The 25971-nt window shown below is 37.5% G+C and overlaps 1 protein-coding gene across 4 annotated transcripts in view; it reads right to left on the bottom strand.

Moving 5' to 3' along the window:
- Positions 1–25971, bottom strand: part of LMAN1 (lectin, mannose binding 1) — a 28822-nt gene continuing 2851 nt past the window's right edge. The window contains exons 2-14 of one of the 4 annotated variants that reach the window (XM_072821911.1): positions 24888–25042; positions 24697–24804; positions 23694–23755; positions 22574–22673; positions 18139–18262; positions 16327–16385; positions 15734–15866; positions 13697–13890; positions 13500–13570; positions 8680–8833; positions 3629–3750; positions 3274–3336; positions 1–1693 (exon numbers count right to left, since the gene is read on the bottom strand). In XM_072821911.1, the coding sequence (XP_072678012.1) occupies positions 3300–3336; positions 3629–3750; positions 8680–8833; positions 13500–13570; positions 13697–13890; positions 15734–15866; positions 16327–16385; positions 18139–18262; positions 22574–22673; positions 23694–23755; positions 24697–24804; positions 24888–25042 (1319 nt within the window). In that variant the 3' untranslated portion in view covers positions 1–1693; positions 3274–3299. Of the gene's footprint in view, positions 3337–3628; positions 3751–8679; positions 8834–13499; positions 13571–13696; positions 13891–15733; positions 15867–16326; positions 16386–18138; positions 18263–22573; positions 22674–23693; positions 23756–24696; positions 24805–24887; positions 25043–25971 lie in introns of all 4 variants that reach the window. The other 3 variants (XM_072821907.1, XM_072821899.1, XM_072821919.1) reach the window with 3 other exon arrangements.

The raw sequence follows: 25971 nt of genomic DNA, 5'->3' as shown, positions 1-25971 counted from the left end.
TTTACTAAAATATTTCTTTATTTGAATAAGGTCAATGTCATTTCTTGAATTCCAGCTAGCATCAAATAACAATCAGAAAAAAACACTTGACAAAATGTTATCCAATTGAAATTAACAGTGGATAGAAAACCCTTTTAAAGTTTAAAAGAAATATATTAAACAGGCAACATACAGATCTAAAAAGTTGCAAGTGGTGATTTTACATTAGCTCTTATAAATAAAAAAATCCCCCATATAATCGTTTGTTCACTATCTCCCTGCTTAATAAGCACACGGACAGGAAAAGATAATCACATCTTAATATTCACAAGTGTTATTTAAGTTCTTTACAAAGATTGTATCTCTGCAACACATCGGGTCAGGCGATCCCTTATTCAAGTAATTTTGTTTTCCCTAAGTTATCAAAAAGTACAATTGTCCGAGAGAAAATGTCACAAAAATCTCAATCAGGAACGCAAAAAGCTTTAGCAGGCAGACTTTGAGATGGGAGTTTACATGGCTTGACCATGATCTGATGATTCTGTAAGTTTAAAAGCCATCAACCAAAGTACCAAGAGCTACAGGCGACAATCTGGGTTTAGTTTGTGGTTGTTAATAAATCAAGAGTTTTAGTAAAAAGAACATTGTAAGTATAAAAGAATCTGCACATTTGCTAATGTCATCAGCAATGAAAATGGCATATTATGCTCTCAGCTCAGCTTTAAACCAACAAAACCAAGTACTTATTTTTTTCCCCACTCCCCATCTTAGTGGTTCTCAGACACTAATGTGCTCAGAGTTACCTGCGGTGCTTGTTGCAAAGTGATACTCTGAAGCCCGCCCCTGAATTTTGATTCAGGTGGTTTAGAATGGAGCCCTGGAATCTGTATGCTTCACAAGCACACCATGACCCACGTGGTCCATGGACTACACTTTGAGAAACACTGATGTTCCTTTAATACACAACAAAACATTGTTTATCGTTTGTGGCTTCTTAGTAAAGTTTCAAGCTGAATAAAACATTCAAACAATTAGAACACAAACAGGTACATGAAATAAAAGTATTAGCCGTTATGTAATTGGATTTCTTTTTAAAAGTGGTATCACAAGCACAATGACTTACACTAAAATTTTAAGATCAATTTTGTTTTAATCCAAGGCACCTGTAAAATACTTGCTGGTGAGAGAGAAGTTAACAAATTTAATTATACAAAATAGTACAGAAATGAAAGAATCCTGGCAGTGACTGATTTTCCCACAGAGCAAACATTTTTCTTCAGAAATGAGTCACATAAAGTCCATGACTTTGAGGAAAATAGACCGAATTTCAAATAATATGATGAACAGCCTGTGTGTGAACTGCTTTACTGATTTTCTAGTAAATTACTAAGTAAAAAAGAAAGATTCATGCGCTTTCCTAATAGCTGTCTGCACTTGAATTAGTAATGGTCGGCACACTTCCTCCTGCACCGCAGCCTGATAAATGCACCAGGCACACAGACGCCTGGTGCTCCCTTGGTGCGTTCAGGCACATGTGACCATGGATGTTCTAACTCTGGATACTTTGCCGGATTTCCCAACTTTCACAGCCCACAACATCAATATTCTTCTGAAGGTTTTCTTTTCTCTTTTTTTTTTTTTTTTTTTTCTTTCACAGATTTAAGAGCAAATTCTGTGATGATGTCTCTGGAACATGAATTTCAAAAGGTGAATACTACAAAGGAGAAACATCAGAAAAGCATTTTCTCTGTTAAAGTGACTGAAAGTAGAGTGAGTCGCCATTAGAATGTTCTCATTCAGCGTTCCAGGATAAATGCTAATAGAAAAAGTAGTGCTAGGACTGTTTGCGTACATAGTACGAAGTAGGTACTGCTATAATGCAGGCTTCCTCATAGTCTTTGTATAGATTTTAGGCAGTTAGCCCAATCTGTAAATGACATTTGAGAACAAATTTATGAAGTCTGGAAGAATGAAATGGTACTGTTTTATAAAACAGCATTATTTTTTATTTTGTATTCTATGACAAATGAAAGATTAACGATTTACCTAAAAGAGGTAAAAAGTATTTTCAAGCCAGCAAAAAACCAGGTCTATATCAGCTGTGAAAACATTAAGTTTACATTTTAAAATGTCCTTTACAGACTGTTTCTGTAATGCCTAGAACAGTTATGTACAAAGACTACAACTGCCCCTCCCAGTCTGACATTTCAAGGTTAAGCTTCCTAACAAGTGTTTCACGATATCTTTACTTCGGGCATTAAGAAAAAGAAGTCAGAAGTATTAATTCTATTTTTTAAATTTTGCCTTCAAAAGTCTTAACACTGCTTCTACCACAGCCTCCTTGATTTAAATGACACCAAGTCGACACCAGATCGTACGAAGTGACGTAAACCAAAACGTAGTGGTAGATTTTTTTGTGAACTTAAAATATCCTCAGGATATGCAATCTGAGATGAATTTATATACCATACAAAATGGGAGAAATAAGTTCCCTAGATTACAAACATAAATCCATATTCCTAAATAAATAAATTTATAAATAAATTCCTAAATAAATCCAATCATTTTCCTACTATTGACCTGATACTGCTGGCGTGGAGACATTCCCGAGTATGAGCAGTCCTGAACTGAGCACATCAGCAGGGGGGAAGACAAACAGAGACCATTAACAGAGAAACGTTTTCACGTAAATGGTTTTTCAGGCAAAGAGCAGCTATTAATTGTCCTCCCCAAATTTCCTTTAAAAGTGGAATGTATTATTGATAATCAGAAAGATACTTCAACATTCTGAAGCTTATCTTCTAGATCCTAAAGCTCTCAGACAAAATATTCTTTGATTTCAAAGGAGATTATATTAGATTCAAGAACTGCAGGACTGGGTCTTGACCTCTAAAAAGACTCTGGTTATAAAATAAAATGGTGGGGAGCTCTTAGTTAGACCACATAGTCTAGGGGGAAGGAGGAAAAGTGTGTATTTATGTAAAATAAAGAAATTTCCAACTCTGGAGACTTACGGGTAAGTTTCACATCTGGGGGGTGCCCCTATTTTCTATTATTTACCATCTTATTTATCAATTTTCTTTTCAGTGGCTATACTCTACTGGCCAGAAACTCACTGAAATTTAAATAGATTTATGTACTATGCACAAATTTACATGTGGTTGTCTTTAACGTTTATTCTTAATGCAAATCAATGCTTAAACAGTCATCTTATACAAAATTTAATAATTTAGACTATGAAGCAATTTAAATACTTAAATTCCCTCAAAAAGACAACATTTTGTACATACATACATGATGTACACATATGAAAATGGTGGTCAAAAGAATTTTTTGGCAGCTGCTTCTTGCTGAGTCCTAAGGAAGAGGAGAAAGAAAAAAACTGAGAGTTCTATATATTTTACTTCAGAAAGAAATAGGATTCCTTAAACTTGAAATACACATTGCCTTTTGAAGTATAAAATGCATTAAGATAAGCATATATTCTATACATGCACTCCACGTGACTGAGATAGACTACAAATAATACTTTCTTTGTGTTAAACCAAATTTTACAAGTACTAAAAGTTCTGTTAGGTGCACAGATAACTTTGAGTATTTAAAATTAAACAAATACAGAAAAACGTTGAGTCAAATTTTAGAGACTTACCTATACATAATATAACCAATGAATAACACCGTTTGTACCATTACAAATATAACGAAGTGCATCGTAGATAAGCATGATGGAAATGGTGGTAGTTCTGGGCATTTTGGTCTTTCATTCAATGGCTATAAGGCAAAGAACTATCATAATTAGTCAAATTGGTATTTTAGAAACAGAAATAAATGCAAAAGCTTTATAAAATTCATGGTTAACTACATAAACTCAAGATTTTCGTTTATTTGTCCCATAAACATTTCTGCTCCCTTAACTTTTACCACTTAATATTTTAAAAAATAAAGCTTATTCAATTTATTAATTTTAAGTAATCTCTATGCCCTATGTGGGGCTGAAACTCATGACCCCAAGATCAAGAGTTGCGTGCTCTGACAGAGCCAGCTGGGAACCCCTACCACCTAACTTTCTGAAAGAGTAGTCAACATTGGAAGGCCTCTGCCTTCACGATCCAGTCACTAACGCACTGCCATCTGGCTTGAATCTTCAGCACAGTGATGATGATGTTTTGTGTTCTTGATGGTCACAGACCATGAATTCCCTGGACACACCCAGTTTATACTTGCTGTACTAGAGTAATTATTTCTAGTTCAGGCAATGACATGGTCACCCCGCCCCCCATAAGCTGCCTGACAAATATAATGGCTTTTTCTTAGCCCTCATCCTCCCCAAACTCCTAGCAGTCAACAGTACTAATTAATTAGTATTCTGAAAAATGTTTCTTTCCCTATGTCCATGGGTATTCCTTCTACTTTAAGGGAGTAATTACATGCCAGGAACAAAGATTTACTCAAGGTATCCAGACAGAACAGTTTCTAGGATTAATTGTTCTCAGTATGTTTATATCTGTGGGACAACGCACTTCAGTGCATATATGTACCACTCACAGCATCAACCTAGACACTGCAACACAGGCTACAGTTGGTAGAAAGTAACCTCAAACAGAACTAAGGGAATAGACAACAACGCTTTGGATGAGAGGTAATGGTCATTAAGAAAACTCTTAAGTCATATTTGAAAAATATGAATATCTAAGACATATATAAAATATAGGTAAGAAAGGCAGTATCCAAAAATATAAAGGAGAGAAGATTACATATTAAAGATCTAAGTTCTTCCCTTCTATCACTTACTAGCTAGTGACCTCAGGAAAGTTATTTAACATATTAACTTTCTTTCCTAAATGACAACAGATATTTAAAAATAAAAAAAACTTTTAACAACATAAAGCTCCATATAACATATAAGGAATTAGGACTTCTGGGAAGGTAGACTGGGTAATATGGATCAACCACCTTGCAGAAGATGACTAGCAGAGCTAGAAACAAATCCAATCTAAAATAACACCTGTCTGAAGGCAAAGGCAGTGAACTAGATAGCAAGAAATTATGGGATCATCATTTGGTGGCGCGGAGGCCAAAGAAAGACAACTTTAAACCCATGAATCAGAAAAGAAATTAAAACGGAAATTAAAAGGGGCGCCTGGGTGCCTCAGTCGGTGAGCATCAGATTCTTGGTTTCAGCTCAGGTCGTGATCTCAGGGTTGTGGGATGGAGCTATGGGGCAGGCTGAACTCAGTGAGAAGTCGGCTTGGGATTCTTTCCTTCTTTCTCTGCCCCTCCTCCTGCTCACACATGCTGTCTAAAAGAAATAAATCTTTTTTTTTTTTTTTTTAAGATTTCATTTATTTATTCATGAGAGACAGAGAGAGAAGCAGAGACATAGGCAGAGGGAGAGAAGCAGGCTCCTCACAGGGAGCCTGATGTGGGACTCGATCCTGGAACCTGGGATCACGCCCTGAGCCAAAGGCAGATGCTCAACCACTGAGCTGCCCAGACATCCCTAAAAGAAATAAATCTTAAAAAAAAGAGATTTATCTTAGAGAGAGAGAGAGAAAAAGAAGGTGTGTGTGCATGCAAGAGCTGGGGAAAGGGTAGAGGAAGAGAATCCACACAGACTTTGCACTGAGCTCAGGGCTCAGTCCCACCACCCATGAAATCAAGACCTGAGTCAAAACCAAGAGTTCCCATGCTCAACTGACTGAGCCATCTGGGTGCCCAGCTATAAATCAATCAATCTTTAAAAAAAAAAAAAAAGAAAAGAAAATTAGGAAGAAAAAATGCTTATTGAAGGATTAATATAAATATTTAATGAAAATCATGGGATAGGAGAAGCAATTTCTGCTTCCACCTCCAAAGGGCTGATTAGGAACAGCTCTTCCACCTAGGACTAGAAAACAAGATATATGAAACAACTGTTATCAAACATTGGCCACAGGCAGTGAAGGCCTCTACAACTGTGACAGCCAAGAAATAGGAGTCAGACAAGCTGGGACCCATGGCAGATGCAGCTTAATGCCTGGAGGCAGAGTCTGCAGTCCAGGGAGGGCCCCCAGAGAGAACTGAGTAGTCCTGCTGAACTGAGAAGTCAGAGACTACAGCTGAGGGAAGCCCAGGTGGCGGTGTGACACAACATGAAAAGGGATAATGGCAGAGAAAGCTTTGGAAGTTTGCAGAAGAGCCCTTCAAATCTTTGGCTGAATCTAATCTGCACGTGTATGGTATGAAAGTCCACAAGGCTAGGAAAGAACCACCTAAAACCAAACAATTCCCAGAGCTCAAACTGCTGAAGCTCAGTACCAGAAAAAAAAAAAAAAAAAAATCTTAAAAGCAGCGAAAACATACAAAGAAACAAAATAAGATGACTTCTCAGTAGAAATTATAAACTGTGATCATCACATAATGGGGTTCAGACAGCTGTGAGAGGAATAAGGAACATCTGTGCATCACTACAGGCACACTGGTAAGTGAAAGAAAGCAGGAAGACGACAACTATTTACAGTATGCTACTATCTGTAAAAAGGGGGAAGATTTCATCACAGTTTCTGCTTATATTACAAAAGCAAAGACAAAGGAACTATAACCCACCCCCACCCCCCCACCCAGTTACTCAGTTGTTCCTTATAGGGATGAAATAAAAAGTACAAGTGTAAAAGTTAGACTTCTTTGAATTCTATCTTACTCTGTAGATGTGAGAAACCATCTGAACTTTAGTCTAGATCCAAATTTACAGGAAAATTGCATTGAGTATAATTATCAGTACAATCTCATTCATAATTGCCATCTTGTTACTTTTCATTTTTTCAATCTGTCCCCAGTCTTTTATTTTTATTATTTTTTTAATTTTTATTTATGATAGTCACAGAGAGAGAGAGAGAGAGACAGACAGACAGAGGCAGAGACACAGGCAGAGGGAGAAGCAGGCTCCATGCACCGGGAGCCCGACGTGGGATTCGATCCCGGGTCTCCAGGATCGCGCCCTGGGCCAAAGGCAGGTGCTAAACCGCTGCGCCACCCAGGGATCCCATGTCCCCAGTCTTTTAGAGCTATTCAAAATACTCCTGTAAGAACAGATTTGAGCATACTAGAAATTTTTTTTTTAAGATTTATTTGAGATAAAGAGTGAGAGAGCATGCAACAGTCAGGGAAGGAGCAGAGGGAGAGAATCCCCAGGCAGACTCCCTGCTGAGCACGGTGCCCAAAGTAGGGCTCCACCTCACACCCCTGAGATCATGACCTGAGCTGAAATCAAGAGCTGGATGCTTAATCAACTGAGCCACCCAGGTGCCCCTACGTACCTGTTTTATTGACAGAATAGCTGTGAAAATGCTGGGTTAAATAGGCAAATCTCCTAAGGGCTATGCCATTTCGTATCCCCTCAAGCAATGTGCTACTCTGTTTTCCTCAAGTCTTGGCAACAGAATATGTTGTCAGACTTTGGCTTTTTGTCAAACAGGTGTGGTATCACAGGAAAGTTTTATTTATTTTTCATTTCTCTTATTATTTAAGTAGCCTGAGCATCTGCTCATATATCGTACAAGCTTTTCCCAAGAACACTCTGTTCATTTCTCCAGTACCTTTTTGTGCTGAGTTGTTCCCCATCAAATTTTTAATGTTGATCATTTCAAGAAGATTGGACTGGAAGGGGAAGAGGCAAATACTACAAGCATTTGTAAATTTCATAAAGGTTTTGAAAGCCAGTAGTAAGTTAAGGAAAAACGTAAAACAGAAAAAACTTGTAAGTACCACAGGTCTATTGTCTAATACTGTCTCTTATGCATATTAAACTTTGAAAACACATTACCTATTTTTAATATTTATGGCCAATCTCTAAAAATATAGACGGGGCTTACATTTAAAAAAAAAAAAAAAAAAAAGGCCTAATAAAACAAAACCAAACGAACAAAAAAAGTTTTAAAAAGTGATTCAAAAAAATAAATAAATAATAAATAAATAAATAAATAAATAAATAAATAAATAAATAAATAAAAATAAAAAGTGATTCGAGGGCTGCCTGGGTGGCTCAGTGGTTTAGCGCTGCCTTCAGCCCAGGGCCTGATCCTGGAGACCTGGGATCAAGTCCCACGTTGGGCTCCCTGCATGGAGCCTGCTTCTCCCTCTGCCTGTGTCTCTGCCTCTCTCTCTCTCTCTCTGTCTCTCTGTCTCTCATGAATAAATAAATAAAATCTTTAAAAAAAAAAAAAGTGATTCAAGTCAGAAAGGAAAAGTTGCTGGAAAAAAGAAGAGTCTTAAAGAATGAGGCTACCAGTCAGCCAGTCTCAGATCTGGGCTTCCTCATTGCCCAGACCAGAGAAGTAGGAGGTACCCAGCATCAGTCTGTCTCAGCAAAGGGTCAAGATATGTTCACCATTTTTAAGCTGTTTAAAGATAGCATTACTGATAACAAGAACCATTTTTTTTTTTTAAAGAAAATTTACACAAAGAATCTAGAAAACAGAAGTCTGAGACTGTGACAGCTCCAATGATAGGAAAAGCAAAGTACTTTTTAAAAAATTCTATTCAACAGAGTATGGAAGCATGGAACATAAAGACATTTGAATCATATGGAATAATTCTACCTTGAATACTAAAAATACACATTAGTATTAAGTAAAACATTAAAATATTTTCAGTAGAATATGTACTCTTCCTTTTCTAACTAAGGAAGACTGGTAATTATAAAAGTAGAAGGCAAGAGCTTACCATATTTCGCTGCACTAAGTTATCGATGTCCCGCTTCACAATGTGAAGATGCTCTTTGATGTCATTGAAGTGTTGGGTTGACTCATAAACTCCCCCTGCAGATCCAGGATGCTGTATGCCGCTGACCAGTCTGACAGTATCACTCATGGAATTCCTAAAACAGAAAATCCCTTTAGACAAGGGAATTGCTAGAAAAATGATTTTTTTTTTAGTAATATACTTCAAAAAGTTTAGATATACTTTTAAGCCCAATAAGTTAGATTTTTAAAAAACATTTAGGAATATTCAATTGTATTCAGGATTGGAAAATAATTTATAAAACTACAGTTTATGGGGCACCTGGGTGGCTCAGTTGATTACATGTCTGCCTTCAGCTCAGGTCATGATCCCAGGATTCTGGTATCAAGCCCAGAAGAGGGCTCCCTGTTCAAGACGGAGCCTGCTTCACCCTCTCCCTCAGCCCCTCCTCCTGCTTATGTTCTGTCTCTCTCAAAGAAACAAATTTAAAAAAACAAAACAAAACAAAAACAAACGGAGATGGGGCTTTAGAGTGAGAGTGCCACCCTTCGCTCTCTCAGGAGATGAGGGATTCAGGGTATGGCCATGACTGCCACTAAAATTTGGAGGGGTTGATAGGGTACTTCAGGATGAACTGTGCATGCTGACAACATCCAGTTATTAACAACTGTTCCAACTGGGGGATGGAGTATGACGGACGGCTTTTATGCTCAACTTCTTTGTTTTTTTTTTTTTTTAATTTTTATTTATTTATGATAGTCACACACAGAGAGAGAGAGGCAGAGACACAGGCAGAGGGAGGAGCAGGCTCCATGCACTGGGAGCCCGATGTGGGATTCGATCCCGGGTCTCCAGGATCGCGCCCTGGGCCAAAGACAGGCGCTAAACCGCTGCGCCACCCAGGGATCCCTATGCTCAACTTCTTTGTATGTTTGAAAATGTCTAAAATGAAAATAAAAATTGGTAAGGTGTTCTGGTATGCTAGAAATAGCATTTGAAAGTGGAGAGATAATAAAACTAATTCTGACTGTTTTATATTGTGACCCTTTAACAGTCAGGGCCTTTTTTTTCTTTTTCTGTAAACTGAAGGGTACTGTATTACATGCTACTGTTAAAAAAATTTTATGATTCTCGGAGGATATGAAAACCCATAGACATACACCACTCTCTCCATAAAAGGCAAATATTTCCTCTCTCTTTACAGTTTCTGAAGCCTATCCAGAAGGAAAAAAGCTCTAGAGGACAAATTCAGAAATCTGAGTTCAGTTTTTACCTTAACTTATGGTATGCATGACATTTGTTCTCAACGGGTGGGAGTTTATGAGGAGTGCTAACGACTCTAAGTAAGTGTTTTCATGGATAATACAGCCAGATGACTAGGATTTACTAACCACTAATTGAATCTTAAGACGTTCTAGTACCACTGTTAAGTGAAATAGGCAAAGCACAAAAGGGTGTCTAGAATATACTACCATTCATGTAAGAAAGAAGAGAATCTAAGAAAATACACATGTGCAGGAGAAATACAGGAAGAACAAACTAGAAATTAATGGGATAAGTTACCAACAGGGGGTCGGTGGGAAAAGGCTAGGAAGGGGGGGAAATGGGAGTGAGGTGGTAGTGATGAAGAGGGGTACTGAACATATAAATTTCGTCTTAAGAGTCTCTCCGAACTACCATTTTCGCATATCCTTCATATACCCCAAAAACACACAATTAAAATCAACCAGGATATAGGAAGAATACAAATGCTAACAAAGAACCTAACTCCATTATAAATGCATATCACAACCATACTGAAAAGGGTGGGGAAAGAACCGTACTAAGTAATTGGAAAATAGTGTCTGCATTACAAACTGGACGGTTAGACAAGAAGGACCTTTACATAAATCCATCAGTGAATATATTTCTCACAGGGATACAAGTTAACAATTTAATACCACTTTATAGGTACATTTTGTGTACACTAAAATAAATAAATATATTATAGATAATAAAGACCAAATTTCTCCCTCCTGGAGGAAGAATTTTTAAATAAGGAAAGAAGGTGAAAATAGATTCTATAACATTCAGCCTAGATGAGTCCAATCAGAATCCAAGGTGTCTGGATATCTCAGGGTTGTTTTTTTTAATTTTACTTATTTATTCATAGACAGAGAGAGAGAGAGAGGCAGGGACAAAGACAGAGGGAGAAGCAGGCTCCATGCAGGGAGCCTGATGTGGGACTCGATCCCGGGTCTCCAGGATCACACCCTAGGCTGCAGGTGACACATGACGCCAAACCGCTGCACCACCCGGGCTGCCCACTCCCAGGGTTTAAATGCAAATGTAGAGTGATGGGTACAAAAATAAAGATGTGTATATGTGTGGGTTAGTATACATTCATATATTCCCTAGCTCTGTCTACTGAGAGGGCCTAGAAGCAGCAGCACTGCAGAGGTAATAAGCACACCCAACTGTCCAGATCTTGGGTTTCTAAATACCTTTCTTCAATAAAAGGAACCAAAGCTCACTGGAGAAGTGGTTGATTCTAGAGCTGGGGCAGAGAAAATACAAAATGAGACTAAGACACAGTGTAGCACCAGAAAGTAAAGAAATGCTTTTTAAAAAGATGGGAACTTGGGCTCAGCGGTTTAGCACTGCCTTCGGCCCAGGGCGTGATCCTGAAGACCCGGGATCGAGTCCGCATCAAGCTCCCTGCAAGGAGCTTGCTTCTCCCTCTGCCCACCCCCGCTCCTCTGTCTCTCATGAATAAATAAATAAAATCTTTAAAAAAAAAAAAAAAAAAGATGGGAACTTGTTCAAAGAACACAGAAGCCAATCTGGAGGAGTTCTTAATTACCAGAGCTGAATAATTTGAGCAATAAATAATGATAGGTAGGACTGTGACCACAGAATACATACCCATGAGTCCATATGATATAAATAATTGATTAAATAAATAAATGGAGAAGAGAGCTGGTCCTTACAGAATTCCAATAAAACATGGGAAGGAATGATGAAATAGAAAAAAAAAATCAGTATTTGGGAAACATCTCATTCTTGTTTCAGGCAAGACATCAATGGATGCTACAATTAGCAAGCAAAAGTTTAAACTGAAACAGGATATTTATATATTTACATGGTCTCAAAGTATCTTTCCCAAAATATAATTAATCACTGAGGGAAAGATAGTAACTTTAAAATAGGGAAAGCACAAAGAAACCACAACAACCAAGTGATCACGGCCAATGTCATGAACATGATACAGTGTTGTATTGTTGTCAAAAATGCAGAACCTCCATCCAATCACAAGTAAACACCAGACAGACCCAAATTGTGAGACAATGGACCAAATAACTGCTCAATGCAGAAGCTGTCACGGTCATGAAAGACAAGGGAAGATGAACTATTTCAGACAGTAGAAGTCCAAAGAGATAGAGCTCATGAGATGTGTGTTGTTGGATAGGATCCTGGAATGGAAGAAAAGGTATGCATGAAAAATGGGCGAAATCTGAATAAGATCATTAGTTTAGTTAATAATACTGTTACCAGTGGGGGGGCACCTGGGCGGCTCAGTGGTTGAGCAGCTGCCTTTGGCTCAGGTTGTGATCTCAGGGTCCTAGGACCGAATCCACCATCAGGCTCCCCACAGAGAGCCTGCTTTTCCTTCTGCCTATGTCTCTGCCTCTCTCTCTGTCTCTCTCATGAATAAAATCTTTTAAAAGAATTTAAAAAAATAGTACTGTACTGGTGTTAATTTTTTGGCTCTGACAACTGTGCTATGTTTATGTAAGATCTGCGCGTTAGGGGAAGATGAGTGAGAGATACATGGAAACTACTATTTTTGCAAGTCTGAAGCCGAAATTAGATCAAAATAAAAAAAATTTTACATGTTACATTATCCAGTCTACTTCTGAAAAAATTAAACTATTTAGGATTATAAATATTTTAATCATGAGTTTACAACTTAAAGATTTTTTTAAATGCCAGAGAAGTGAAAGAAGTACAAATATGCAGTTATAAGTGGAGTTGCCTTTAATCTCTCTATGTAGATATTATTACCTCCTGTTTAACCTAGTACTGTTTAATTTTCCAATGTTAAAGAACTCACTTTGACATTCTTGTTTGTCAAGGACTGTATTGGTTGGTGCAGTGCTCTGAAGTGCTGGCTTATAAAATGTAACATTTTGGCTGTTTCTCTACTCTAGGCATGGAAAGCTGTTAATTATCTGCTTAAGTGAATACTTTTTAGAAACTTATCAAAGTTCCAAGGACACAGTACCTCCTCTCTGCTCCAACTCCTTGTTCAGTCTCAGAGTACAAGACGGAATGAAAGAGAGGTAGTCACGCAGCATGTTTCCTTGAAAATGGTTTCGTTTCATCAGAAAGAAGTTCCCGCATCAGGCATGCTTGTAATTACAGTCCTATAATGCTACCCTTACTCTTCTAGGATTTTTCACAGAATTGTTACCTATTACATATATTCTTTTTATTTTAGAAATGTATGAATACTCCTGGATATCAAGTAGCTGCGTGACAAATGTACTTTTTTAAGAGATGCTAAAACATTTTTTTCTCTTCTGGCTTGGCACAATTCAAAACTTTAAGCCTGCTGGCAGTTTTTGAATACCAAAGGTTCCTGCACTTGCCACTCCCCAATTTATAAAATGAATCTAGAAAGTGATTCTTATCCTCATCCAGAATCCTTACAATAATAACGGGCTTGCATAGAGAAAGAGAGAGAGACACAGACAGACAGACAGACATCAGGAATTCTGGATAAATGTATCACCTAACAGATTTTACTTCTGTAGACTTACTTCACTTCATTTACTTGTCTCAGGATCTCATGCTGAGTGTTCACAATGGTATCCAGGTCTTGTTGAGTGACCTGGAAGAAAAATGGAAGAACCAAGTTTTGTAGGAACAGATGACAGAGTAGTCTTTCTTTCCTTCCCTCCTCCTTCCCCTCCATCAGACGCTACCTAGGGCACACATGCAAATTTGGAAAGCTTACCTGTCCCTGATGCCCTGGGATCCCTGCTCCTCTTTTAGAGATCTCCTCTGTCAAGGAAGAGACGTATCTTCTCTGCTCATCAAGAATCATATCTAACTGTCGGTTCAGCTGCTTGATTTCAAGATGGATACGATTTTGTCCTTCAAAGATTTGTCTCAGTTCACGGTCTCCTACACTCTCAAATACTTCGTCTGCTGAAATGGAAATTGCAAACCAAAATGACCAAAACCACCAACATGTGTAGTTTCTGAAATATCATAAGTGACTGAAGTATCAACATATGCTAAAATTAGAGTATCACCAATATGATCTACTTTAGTGGTAAGACCTCCCCAACAGTAAACATGCAGATAATTGATTCAATCATGACAAAATTACTATTTGTTTTTTGCTGTCTCTGGTGGCTGAACACTTATGATAGATTAGTTCTGAAATTTTTTTTTAATTTTTTTAATTTTTATTTATTTATTTTTTTATGATAATCACAGAGAGAGAGAGAGAGAGGCAGAGACACAGGCAGAGGGAGAAGCAGGCTCCATGCACTGGGAGCCCAATGTGGGATTCGATCCCGGGTCTCCAGGATCGTGCCCTGGGCCAAAGGCAGGCGCTATACTGCTGTGCCACCCAGGGATCCCCCTGAATTTTTTCACCTAAAAATAATTTTCTTTCAAATATACTATATGATTCTATTTATATAAAAGGACAAAACTAATCTGTATTACTAGAAATCAGGAATAGTAGTTGCCTCTGTGGAGGGGGGCTGACTTGAAAGAGGCATGATCAAAGATCTTGGGGTGATAAAAATATTCTATGTATTGACTTGAATGATGATGAAACACATTTGTCAAAATTCATCAAACTACACTCTTAAAATCTGTGCATTTTATTTATGTAATAAATTTAAAAATGAAGTTGTGACCATATGATTTTCCTTTTAAAGCTGACTATGCTAAAAACAAGATTTCAAACACTTTCTATAAATAAGCTTCAGGATATACTCACAAATCATGTGATATTTAAAACAAATCCAAGAAAAGAATTAAATTTCTTTTTTTTTTTTTTAAGATTTAATTTATCCATTAATGAGGCACAGAGAGAGAGGTAGAGACACAGGCAGAGGGAGAAGCCGGCTCCTCGCAGGGAGCCCAATGTAGGACTTAGTTCCAGGACCCTGGGATCACGCCCTGAGGTGAAAGCAGACACTCAACTGCTGAGCCAGCCAGGCATCCCTAAATTTTTCATTTTTATCTTCATTAAGTCTGTTTCATATTATTGATTATTTAGAAGATCATATACTACCAAGAGGACAAAAACTAGCTATAGGCTTTATTAAATACAGCTTGGATCATGTGTGCTGATGGGAACGTTAAATAAAAGCAGATAATATAAGCCACTCAATTTGGACTCTTCATTTTATTTTTGACATATAGCACACTTGAGTTCAACACTGGCTTAGACCAATTATTTTAAAATTTGTAAATTTTAAAGTCTGGAGTTGTGTCAAACAGTAAGAGGAGGAGAGCCAGAAGATCATTTCGTATTACTTTCACAAGAATTTTGATATGTTTCCAGTATTATCTCTACATTAATAAGGTAGTGTCTGCCACTCAAAGGAAAGACATAAACCCTAGATGATTTTATTCCACAAACATTTACTGAGTCTCAACTACTGGTCTACTGGTGAGCATTGGAGTTTTCTGGGTTTTGTGTGTGTGGGGTTTTTTTTGCTTTTTTTTTTTTTTTTTTAGGTTAGGGGGCAGAGCAGTAAATAAAAACACAGAATCCCTGTTGAAAGAGAGCCTGCGCTTTAGCGGATCACTGTTCATCCATATTACCTGGGATCTCCCACCCCATACTTTCCTAAAGCCACACTCTTATTGGTAGAAACATCAACCTCCAAGCCTTGTGAAGGCAGAAGATTCATTCACATATTGCTTCTGGAAACTACTTGGATATGCCAGACAAGAGCTCAAGGAAGGGACAAAGGCATGTGCCATAAGCCCTGTGTAGCTCTGAGGAAAGCTTCCTCCAACTCACCAGGATGCCACTGAAGGTCAGGATGGCCCTTCTGGAATTCCTCCTTTTTTTTATCCAATTCTTGCTGAAAGTGCTCAAACTCCTCTTGGTACTTTTCTTTTTCTTTTTCTGAAATTTCTTTATCTGCAGTAGGCTTTTTTTGGAATTTAGGAATATATCATTAAAAAATTTCAAAGATAAGAAAAAATAATAAACCTCAATATACTTTCTTCCCCTTCATTTTAGCCATTCTACACTAGTTGAAAGGTTAACATAAAAATGTTATTTCTTATTTAAATTATAACAATTTACTCTTGCTACAAATAATTATAACAAAATAACAATACTATCCACTACCATTTATGGAGTGCCTGCTAGGAGTGCATTGTCTTAGGTAATGCTTCTGACACCATGAGGTGGCTAGTACCAATGTCTCAGTCTTACCAGTGAAGAAATGGAGCAGTACAGAGGTTAAGTAATGTTTACAAGGTCATACAGCAGTAACAGGTAGAAACAAGACCCAAACCTAAGTTGGGCTGCCCACGTTCTCGGCTACAAGGAGATGCTAATAAACTGAAAATAAACTTCTGGAAAAAAAAGAAGTGTATATGTACCGGTTCTTTCCCAGGCTCAGTCAATTGGAAAGTCAGAAAAGAAAGGACATCGTGGTCATCTACAAAGTAAAAAAAAAAAAAAAAAAAAAAACAGAAAAAACTCCGTAAGAGATAATTTTTATGGTTATAAAGTTAGAGAAATCTATTGTTTTAAAAATAATTAATATAAAAAATAACAAAAATTAGCTCTCAAGGCAAATACTGCTTCCATGAGCTTAAAGATAAGAATTCACCAGAAAGATCTGCATCAGAAATAAACTAAAATTCATTTTCTTTTATCCTAAACCAGAATACTTAACACTGTTTACTATATAAGATGTTTAATAAATAAGGGATAAGAGAATGAACAAACAGGGGGTCAAAGTAAGCCGAAACTCTTAAACCTGACACCAAGAGCCTCTCACATTTCCCCACAAAACTCCTTCCCAGGCTGTGTCCCAGCCAAACGAGACAAAATACTGTCCTTCATGTATTTCTGCACCTTTCTTTCAACCTTTCTTAGAGTACTTACCACTGCCTGCTTTACTTCTTAGTCTAAACTTGACACTGCTTCGTCCTGGCTTACTGGGACGTGTGGATTTTTCCATGTCATGCTGGCATTACTAATACCATCTTCTTTTATTCTCAAAGCATTCCAATGTAGATAATATGACCACTCTATACATCATTCATATTTATTTCCCTCACACAGCAGATATTAATAATTTTACTTTATCTAAAATCATTACTTTAAAAATCAAATTAATTTCAGGTCATTTAAGCTGAAAACAGACTTAGCAGATCAAACCTCATAATGCTGACCTAAAATATCAATCCTGGCTAGTCATGTCAGCAAAGCAAGAGCAATTAATTCCAAGTGGCAATTGCTATGCTTTCTACCACTGTTATGGAGATGGAGATATGCAGCAAATGAAAGAGAAAATTTTAACACTTTAAGTGTGTAAGTTACATAACTTCAGATGAAGACGTATATAATAGGGCACTGAAATCCAAACCAAGACTTGCCTTGGTCTGGCCATTACTGGCCATGTAATATTTATAACGTACTTTAAGATTTGGCAAACTTAACTAAAAATAGGGTGAATACAATCTAACCTCTCCCTCCTTCCCTATGATATTATAAGGAACAATCATATATTTGAAAATAATAAAAAATTATACAACATATCACATAAACACAAGATTATATATATATATATATATATATATATATACATATATATTTTTTAAAGATTTTATTTATTTATTCATGAGACACACACAGAGAGAGAGGCAGAGGCCCAGGCAGAGAGAGAAGCAGACTTCATTCAGGGAGCCCGACGTGGGACTTGATCCCAGGACTCCAGGATCACGCCCTGGGCCGAAGGCAGGTGCTAAACTGCTGAGCCACCCAGGGATCCCAAGATGATATATATTTTTAAACACAAGATGGTATTAATGTCAAATGAGAAGATTATCACCAGATATGGGGGAAATATGGTAACTATATCTTGTTTAAACTTTAGTCCCCAATAATATTTCCTCAGGCTACCAAATTAATTTCAATGTGCTGTGACAACTTTCAGGATCCTAAATCACCTGGCAAATAACCTATTTTAGCCTTGACTTAAATATCAACCAACAGCTGTATACAGCACCAGCCAAAGGTATACCTACAGAAGTCAGTAGAAAATTAGCAGATCCAAGTTACTAAAAGACTGGCTCTGCAGACTATGTAAAGGTTACAGCTAGTCTTAAAAAGTTAAAAGTAAACAAGTCTACCAATGAAACTCAATTCACAAACTTTTAATATTAAAAGATAGCAAGATTTACCGGCAAGACCTCCAGTTGCAGCAGATATTCCAAAATGCCCTTGAGGAGGGATAACCATATTTTCCAATTTGGCACAAAATTCATAGTCGTTTTTATCTGGTGTGAAGCCATTATTGATCATTACCTAAAAAGATATACCACAGCTATAGCTTTTACAACAGACACTGTAAAATGAATTTCAAGTAGTCAACTTATGACTAATTCATCTTTATATTTGGTCTACTAACCAACTGTCAAAAAGCTATCAGTTTTCTCTATTATAAAGGATAATCCCCTGTCCATGAAATAACCTCACTTATTTATTAACATCATTATACAAGATAGTTCGTTTTAAAGTTTTTTACCCTACAATGTGTCAAAGGCTTAAAGAGAAATCTTTGATAATGTTCCATGAAAATCTTCCAAAATAGAAGACTCAGGGAACCACAATGATATCCTTTGAATGATTTATCCAAGAGAGGGATCAGACTCCTTCTGAAACCCCAGTGCTATAGCTCAAATGAATAGGATGAATTTACAGTTTTGACTATAGGTAGCTGAGAATTAGATTGCCATAGAAAGGAGTGACATTCATTCAACTGGGGAGGGGGTGTTAGCAGAGAGTGAGCGAGCAGAAGGGACAGAAATCATATTGACAAAAAGGCAAAAAATGAAAAACTGAAAGGGTATCTAACTTTCTACTCTGCAGAATGTATTTTTCAAGTAATAACCCAAAATGTCTTTAAAAGAATCTTGGAATCCCAAGGTAGCACAGGAAGCCAGCACACAGCTATTCTGATCCCAGGCAAGCAGTGACCCAGCCTTTCACTTCTAGCAACCCAACTAAGAGTGGCTGAGACAGAGTGGAAGAGGAGGAGGGATGTGGCACCAGAGCAAGGCACTTGCTATTATTACTTATTATTACTTCCAGATGCAACTATCACTTGTCAGTGAGTGACAGGATTTAGTCACATATGTAAAATGATATAGTAGTACTCTGTCCACATTTTTTGCAAGAGATCAAGATGCCTGTCAATCAGTATGTAGCGTAAATCTCCAGGTAACATAGGATGGAAACGTGAACTCCTACCAATTTTTTTGAATTCTTTTTTTTTTTTTTTTTTAGATTTTATTTATCTATTCATGAGAGACACAGAGACAGAGAGAGGCAGAGACACAGGCAGAGTGAGAAGCAGGGTCCATGCAGGGAGCCCAATGTGGGACTCGATCCCGGGACTCCAGGCTCACCACCTGAGCCAAAGGCAGAAGCTCAACTGCTGAACCACCCAGGCGTCCCAAATTCTTTTTTTCTTTTTTTTTAAAGTAGGCTCCCACACAGAGGGGAGCACAAGTGGGACTTGAACTCACAACTCTAAGATCAAGACCTGATCAGTATCAAGAACCAGATGCTTAACTGACTGAGCCATCCAGATGCCTCACTACCAATTTTTTAAAACCACCTTCCATTAGTTGGCTAACATTAATAGTCTGTTCCCTCCAATCAGTAATGCTATTTCAGTTTACAACATTTATGAATGGTTCTGCTCTACCGTGTTTCTTTCTTTTTTTTTTTTTTTTTAAAGATTTTACTTATTCATTCATAGAGATACAGAGAGAGAATGAGAGGCAGAGACACAGGCAGAGGGAGAAGCAGGCTCCAAGCAGAGAGCCTGACGCGGGACTTGATTCAGAGTCTCCAGGATCATGCCCTGGGCTGCAGGTGGCGCTAAACTGCTGCACCACCGGGGCTGCCCTCTACCGTGTTTCAAATCAGAATCAACTATGAGTAAGACATTGTCTTTGAGATAAAAAACAAAGGTGTTAAGTTAATCACATCCTAATTCTAATACTAAAAATTCTCAACTATTCCAGTACTTTTTCCTTGAACCTGAACAAACCGAAAATCCATTAGGAGTCTTTACTGTCTAGCATTAATTCTTAAAAAAAAAAAAAAAAAAAAAAAGAGGGAAAAATATATTCACTGTGCTCTGAGTTTGAAGGAATGTTAGGTATGTGATTGTACAGTTAGCACACACCCACTGATTAGTACCAGTAACACTTCTCATGAGATCATCAGTATTCACCTAATATCCCTTATTCATCTTATAGTTTCAACCCGTTGTTAAATACTACACTAGCAGTATTTAAAAATCTCTTGTTCTGACTATGTTCTTCTACTAACAGTATTTCTTGCTCCCCTTTGCTTTTTCCCTCTGAAGTTCAAACAATTGGGACAAGACAAATGTTTAGGTACTAACTCAATAAACATTTCTTGTTACTAAAATGAGCACAATATTAGGGACTGTCAGGAACACAGATATGATGTCTGCACTGACAAGTTTATGAACATATTGATGAGAAGAAACAAATCATAGTTAATAATAATTCAAGACAACATATATTAAAGGCCAAATATGTATTAAAGAAAAAGAAACAGAGTTTCGGAGTGATAGATAATTATGAGCCGATTTTTGGGAAATCTGATGGAACAGGGATCTGACCTAGTGTGTTCAAGAATAAGCATCGCTCTGCCACACAGAGAGAAAAGGGGAGAGTACTACAGGAAGAGAGGAGGCTGAGCAAACATATTAGGGCCAGAACTATGATATCAGTCGTGTATCCCGCCAAGTCTCTCTCAAATGTATTCCTCAGAACACTAACTCTATGGACAGTCACAGATATTATGTGCAAAAGTATTTCCATGACTTCCTAGAATCTTTAATGTGCTAATCTGCATAGCCATGCCACGTCTCTTCCAACTATGGAACTCCTTTGGGAGGACATTTTGTAGGACGACTGTTCTGGATATTGTTGGTATGGTTCACTGCGTTGGGTCGTGTAGGCAGCCCCCCTAAAACATGTGAACTAATGTGCATGTCTGCACTCCGGCTGGTGTCTGGGTCCTGCCATGTGAAGGTGAGCGTGACTTCCCGATGACTCGAATGAAACAGTATAGGATGTGTAATAATTACAGTGGAACCTAAGTCCAAGGCAACTGTAATGGACTGGACATCTCCTCTATTCTGATACTTTTAAATTAGTTTGGAATTTAAGGCTGAGCCAATATAAAGTTTTCCAAAGAACTGTCTGCCAGTACAAGGCTAACTCATGATTTTGAGGAAAGAAAAATTTAAACATGTATTTTTAATTTATAAGTATTACACAATCAGGTATTGATGACACCTTTAATAAGCAAAGTTCATATTATTAGTAATCATAGAACTGCTAGCTGGATATACCCACTTTAAAAATACCCTGAACTCAATGTGTCTACAGGTAAACTCATTACCAACCCTCTGCCTTCCCACTTCTCACTCAAATTCAAACACAAACAAATGTACTGCTTCCTGGCTCAGTTGTACAATTGACCAGAAATCCGGGAACTCTCTTTTGACTCCCCCACTGCACATACCCTCCCACCCTCAAGCACAGTCTCTCCGTCCTAATTGCCTCTCCTCTTCCCTGGCTCAGACTGCAAGTGGATTCTTGCAGGGAAGACGGTACTCAGTACTCGGTTCAAATCATGACTGCGTTACTTTTGTAGTATGACACTAAGTAACTTAAAATGTCCCATATCCCATTTCCCTGAGAATAAGATGGGGATGACTGCCCCCTAGGGCTGTTGGAAAGAGTAAGTGAGAAACTGCATGTAAAGTACAGAATACTGGGTGGGGCCCATTAAGTGTAGGAGACTCCTTTCACAAATACCATTATAAGAACACTGCTGCCCAAGTCATCTTCCCAAACTGCAAAAGAGATCATTTCACTTTTACCGCTTAAGACTGTAAACGGTTCCTTACAGGATAAACTACCCAAGACCTGTGTGACTTGTCACCCCCAACCTCTTAACCCCACTACCCACAGTCTCCTCTACTCTCTAGCCGTTTCAAATTACATGCTTTTCTCAAATTTTAAAAAGTCTCCGTGCTTCTCTTCTCTTCCTGTAATATGCATCCCATCTAAGAAATTTCCACTTCCCCTTCCAGGTGCAGCTCAGCTCTGAGAAACTGCTCCTGACCTTCCCCACTCCCACCTGCAGTTACAGGATTCTAACCCCTTGATTCCTTAGTGGTATGTGTGCCACAGCATGTATACCACCTAGCACAGTAATGTTACAGAAGTGTCTCCCCTCCACTAGACTTCAAGTTCTTTGGAGAAAATGACCTTTGTCTTACTCAGATTTGTATCCTGATGGTTTGGGTATGTATATAATGTGTGGCACATAGCAAGTAGGGTGCTTAAACGGGTACTGACTAAACGCAAACCTACTGGCAAGGTTTTACAACACATGACCACTTACGCCAATTCTTTAAAGTCACTTCTGTTCTCTCTTGGTAACGCTGAGTACATAAACAATATCCAAATTTACATGCCTTTAATTCCTATCAAAGACTCAAAACGAAAAGTTCCACTAGAATACTATTCACCTGAACATCTCTAAGTGCATGTTACTTACTGTCAGTGCCTTCTGGTAATATGTAATCTTTGCCCGGACAGGATAGGGTTTATTACGAAAGTCCCTCTGGCAACTTGCTAAAGCTTGATTAGCACCATCACTACAGTATGAGGAAAGGGAAAACAAACAGAAAACGTAAGAATGCTTCTTAATGTTTAGAAACTCACTACTTAAGATGATCAGTGTCCAGGAAGATAAAATAAAATCAAGCGATGACAAAGTCTTGGGATATTTCAGGTTACTTATTCAAAAGACACAAAGTTAATGCACCAAGTTTTCCCCATGATTCCTGTCAGAACTATGGATAATGTCAGAAGTCAATGTTACCAAGTGCTGACAGCAAGAGGAAAGTTCTACTCTTCGACCTGAGACGAGGGCAATAGTCCTTTATGTCAGGGCAGAATTGAAATACGTATAGAGCTTTTAAAAATGCAGGTGCCTAGATTCTACCTCACAACAACTGAATAAGACTCACAAGGAGGCAGCCTTGGCACCTCTAGTTTGGTCATGATGGTCATGATGGTCATGATGAACCAGGATGATTAAAAATTATGAAGGCAGGAAACAGTAAACAGAAGTGCACATGAGTAATTTTTCTTACAACTCACTGATTGGCTCAAAGGTAATTCCTCCCAAAACAAACCCGTAAAAATAAAAACTATACATACACAATTCATACACATTATAAATATACCAAACACTTAGAAATCTTGTAGCCTATTGAAAATCTTTAAATAAAGTGACATGAAGGATGAATAAGGTGGTGTAAATTTCTTGGCTATTTGGTCAAGAGTTTCAACTTTATTTTTGAAAGATAAAGATGAAAGAAACACGACTAATGGCATCACTGAGAACCAGGAACATTTTATAAATCTTTCAAAATATTACATAATTTTAGGTTAAATAAAACAACACGTTTTTATGTTTGAATATGAGGTGGTCTATTGAGTGAACTTTAAAACAGGACCATATTAAAATAAGACCTTTCTACCAAGTTATAAAATACAACCCAAGAAAAAGAATAATATCTCATCTGGAAAATACTCAGATTTGCAACAATATTTTTACAAGGTTTCCAAAAAGAAGCTAAAATCAAATAATACAAAAAGCACACACTTACTTTTGATGATCATAATGGACTTGTCCATTGTTGCCTATAATTACTATAGCAGGATTATTTTTCTAAAAATAAAAAAATGATTTGTTTTAAAGTCCTTAGATCAAACAATTCTAGGTCATTCTAGAAGTGCTGTAAAGCCTTTTATATCTCTAAAATTCCACGACTCAAAAATTTTAAAATAATGAAGATTTCTATTGATTTAGAAAAAATTTAGTAAACTCTTAAAATCATTCAAAAACAGTCTCTCAACACCTCAATCAAGACTGATGATGTGATCTACGTGAAAAACCAACTACAACACATATTTGAGGGCTCACTGTGTGGGACAAGGGTGGGACCAAGGAAGCTTAGTAACAGGAAGACTAATGCATCTCAACATTGAGGAGTTATTCGAGTTCTCCTTTAAACTCTTAATAATGACCTCTGACAATCAGCAGAGAAACTACTAACTGAAACAAAGATCATCAATCCTAAGGCTGCTAAGGAGCACAAGTTAATTGTTTGCAAGTACATTTTGTTCTGAACTGTTTTAAAAGGCTCTCCTAAAGATTTCATCAGAGAAATTGGTGGATCAAAAAGGAGTGATTAACATACAAAAAGGTACTAACATGTGAGCTAGTAGCAGTAACACACAAGGGTGTTTTCATGAAAACAAACTATAATTCTAAACACTGCTGGTTTCACTGCCTACCTCTAAATGACTCAGGCTCATGCATCAAAATTACTAAGCACATATAGGGCACTGGGGAGGGAGGTCATTGCAAAGTTCTCAGAGCTGGAGATTCATTGAGACCTCAGGTTTGGGTGTATGACAAATCATGAGCAAAGAGCTTTTAATTTCTTAAGTCTCGGTTATAGAAAGACTAATCCTCATACTTAATATATAGTTCGGTGATTTCTCTAACTACTAACCTGTCAAAAGTGCTAATAAGCTGTATTTCTCATACCCTAACTCTGTTAGCAGATATAGTCAAGTAGGTCACAGTCCCAACAACAAATATACCTTTCCATCATTGTCAAAAGAATCAAAAAATATTCCAACGCCATTCCACATATCAGCTGATCCAAACACAGGACCCTCCAAGCCTTGATTTTCTGTATACCAAATTGCCTGTAAATAGACAACAAGGGACATTTAGAGGCTAGTGGCATATGCATTGACATACATTTTCTAAGTTAAAGAAATTATCATACCAGGCCATCAGCTCCAATTCGACCTCTTCCAGTCACCCGAAACGTCACCTCAACTTCCCAGTTCTCAAAGGCTGCTTTTGTTTTTGTCCACACTGATCCTCTCTGGCTTTTTAAAGATGGTGCTATTCGAATCTGATCTGAACTTGGAATAGCATCTAGAACAAAAATCAGGGAAAAAGAACTTTAAGTTATAATTAGGTAAAACTCAATAAACCATCACCAAGCTGTTCCATATACCTATAGCCATCTAATTTTAACTTGGTAACCTGTATAATAATTTTGTTAGGAAAAATGACATGTTGACAGTTTCAACTTTAAAAATTTTAGAGCTTTCTAACTGCCCTCCCACATCCATCTTTTGAACAGTGAAATAACTGGAAAAAAAAAAAAAAGCTGCAATCATACACTAAAAATTCAAGGGGCAGGAGGGAGGAAATTATGGCTTAAAAAGCAAACCAACTATTTGATTCCCATAATATTCTTTCTCAAGTACCTCAAAAACTTGTGTATTATTTTTTAAAAACTGCAAGCTATTCTACAGGTTTATAGATGTTAGAAAGCTCAAACAGTGTGAAAAGAACATACCACTAAGAATCAAGAGACTTATTCCTAGTCTCAGTTCAGCTGTGAGACTTTGAGCAAATAATTCTCTTACTGTCTTGGGTTCACCATATGTTCACCTGTAAAATGAAGGGGCTGGGCTTGATCACTTCCATAAACACCCCAAAAGTTAGATGCAAAATTTTGTGCATATATACATTCTTCTAGAGAGAAGGTCGATAAATAGTTCTTTAGCATCAGCAGATTCTCAAAGAGAACTGTGGTTTCCAAAATGGTGGTTTGCATTTCTAAGCTAGGTTCAAATCCCAGCTCCACCACTTCCTAGCTACTTGACTGTAGGCAAGTTTACTCCATTTCTCTAATAACCGCACAGGCATGTAAGTGCATAGAAGTATTTCAATGTTAGCTAGTCCAGTTATAGGACTAGGTATTATGGCATCTACCGGGCCTAATTTTGAACAATTCTAACACACCCTCTTGGATATTAACTAGTTCTGACACCCATTCTGGGGAATAACTGTAT

The sequence above is a fragment of the Canis lupus genome, chromosome 1 (assembly GCF_048164855.1).
Source record: "Canis lupus baileyi chromosome 1, mCanLup2.hap1, whole genome shotgun sequence".
In the NCBI taxonomy this organism is placed as follows: domain Eukaryota; kingdom Metazoa; phylum Chordata; class Mammalia; order Carnivora; family Canidae; genus Canis; species Canis lupus.
Note: the sequence above shows the minus strand (reverse complement) of the source record. Positions and strands in the feature narration are given on the sequence as shown.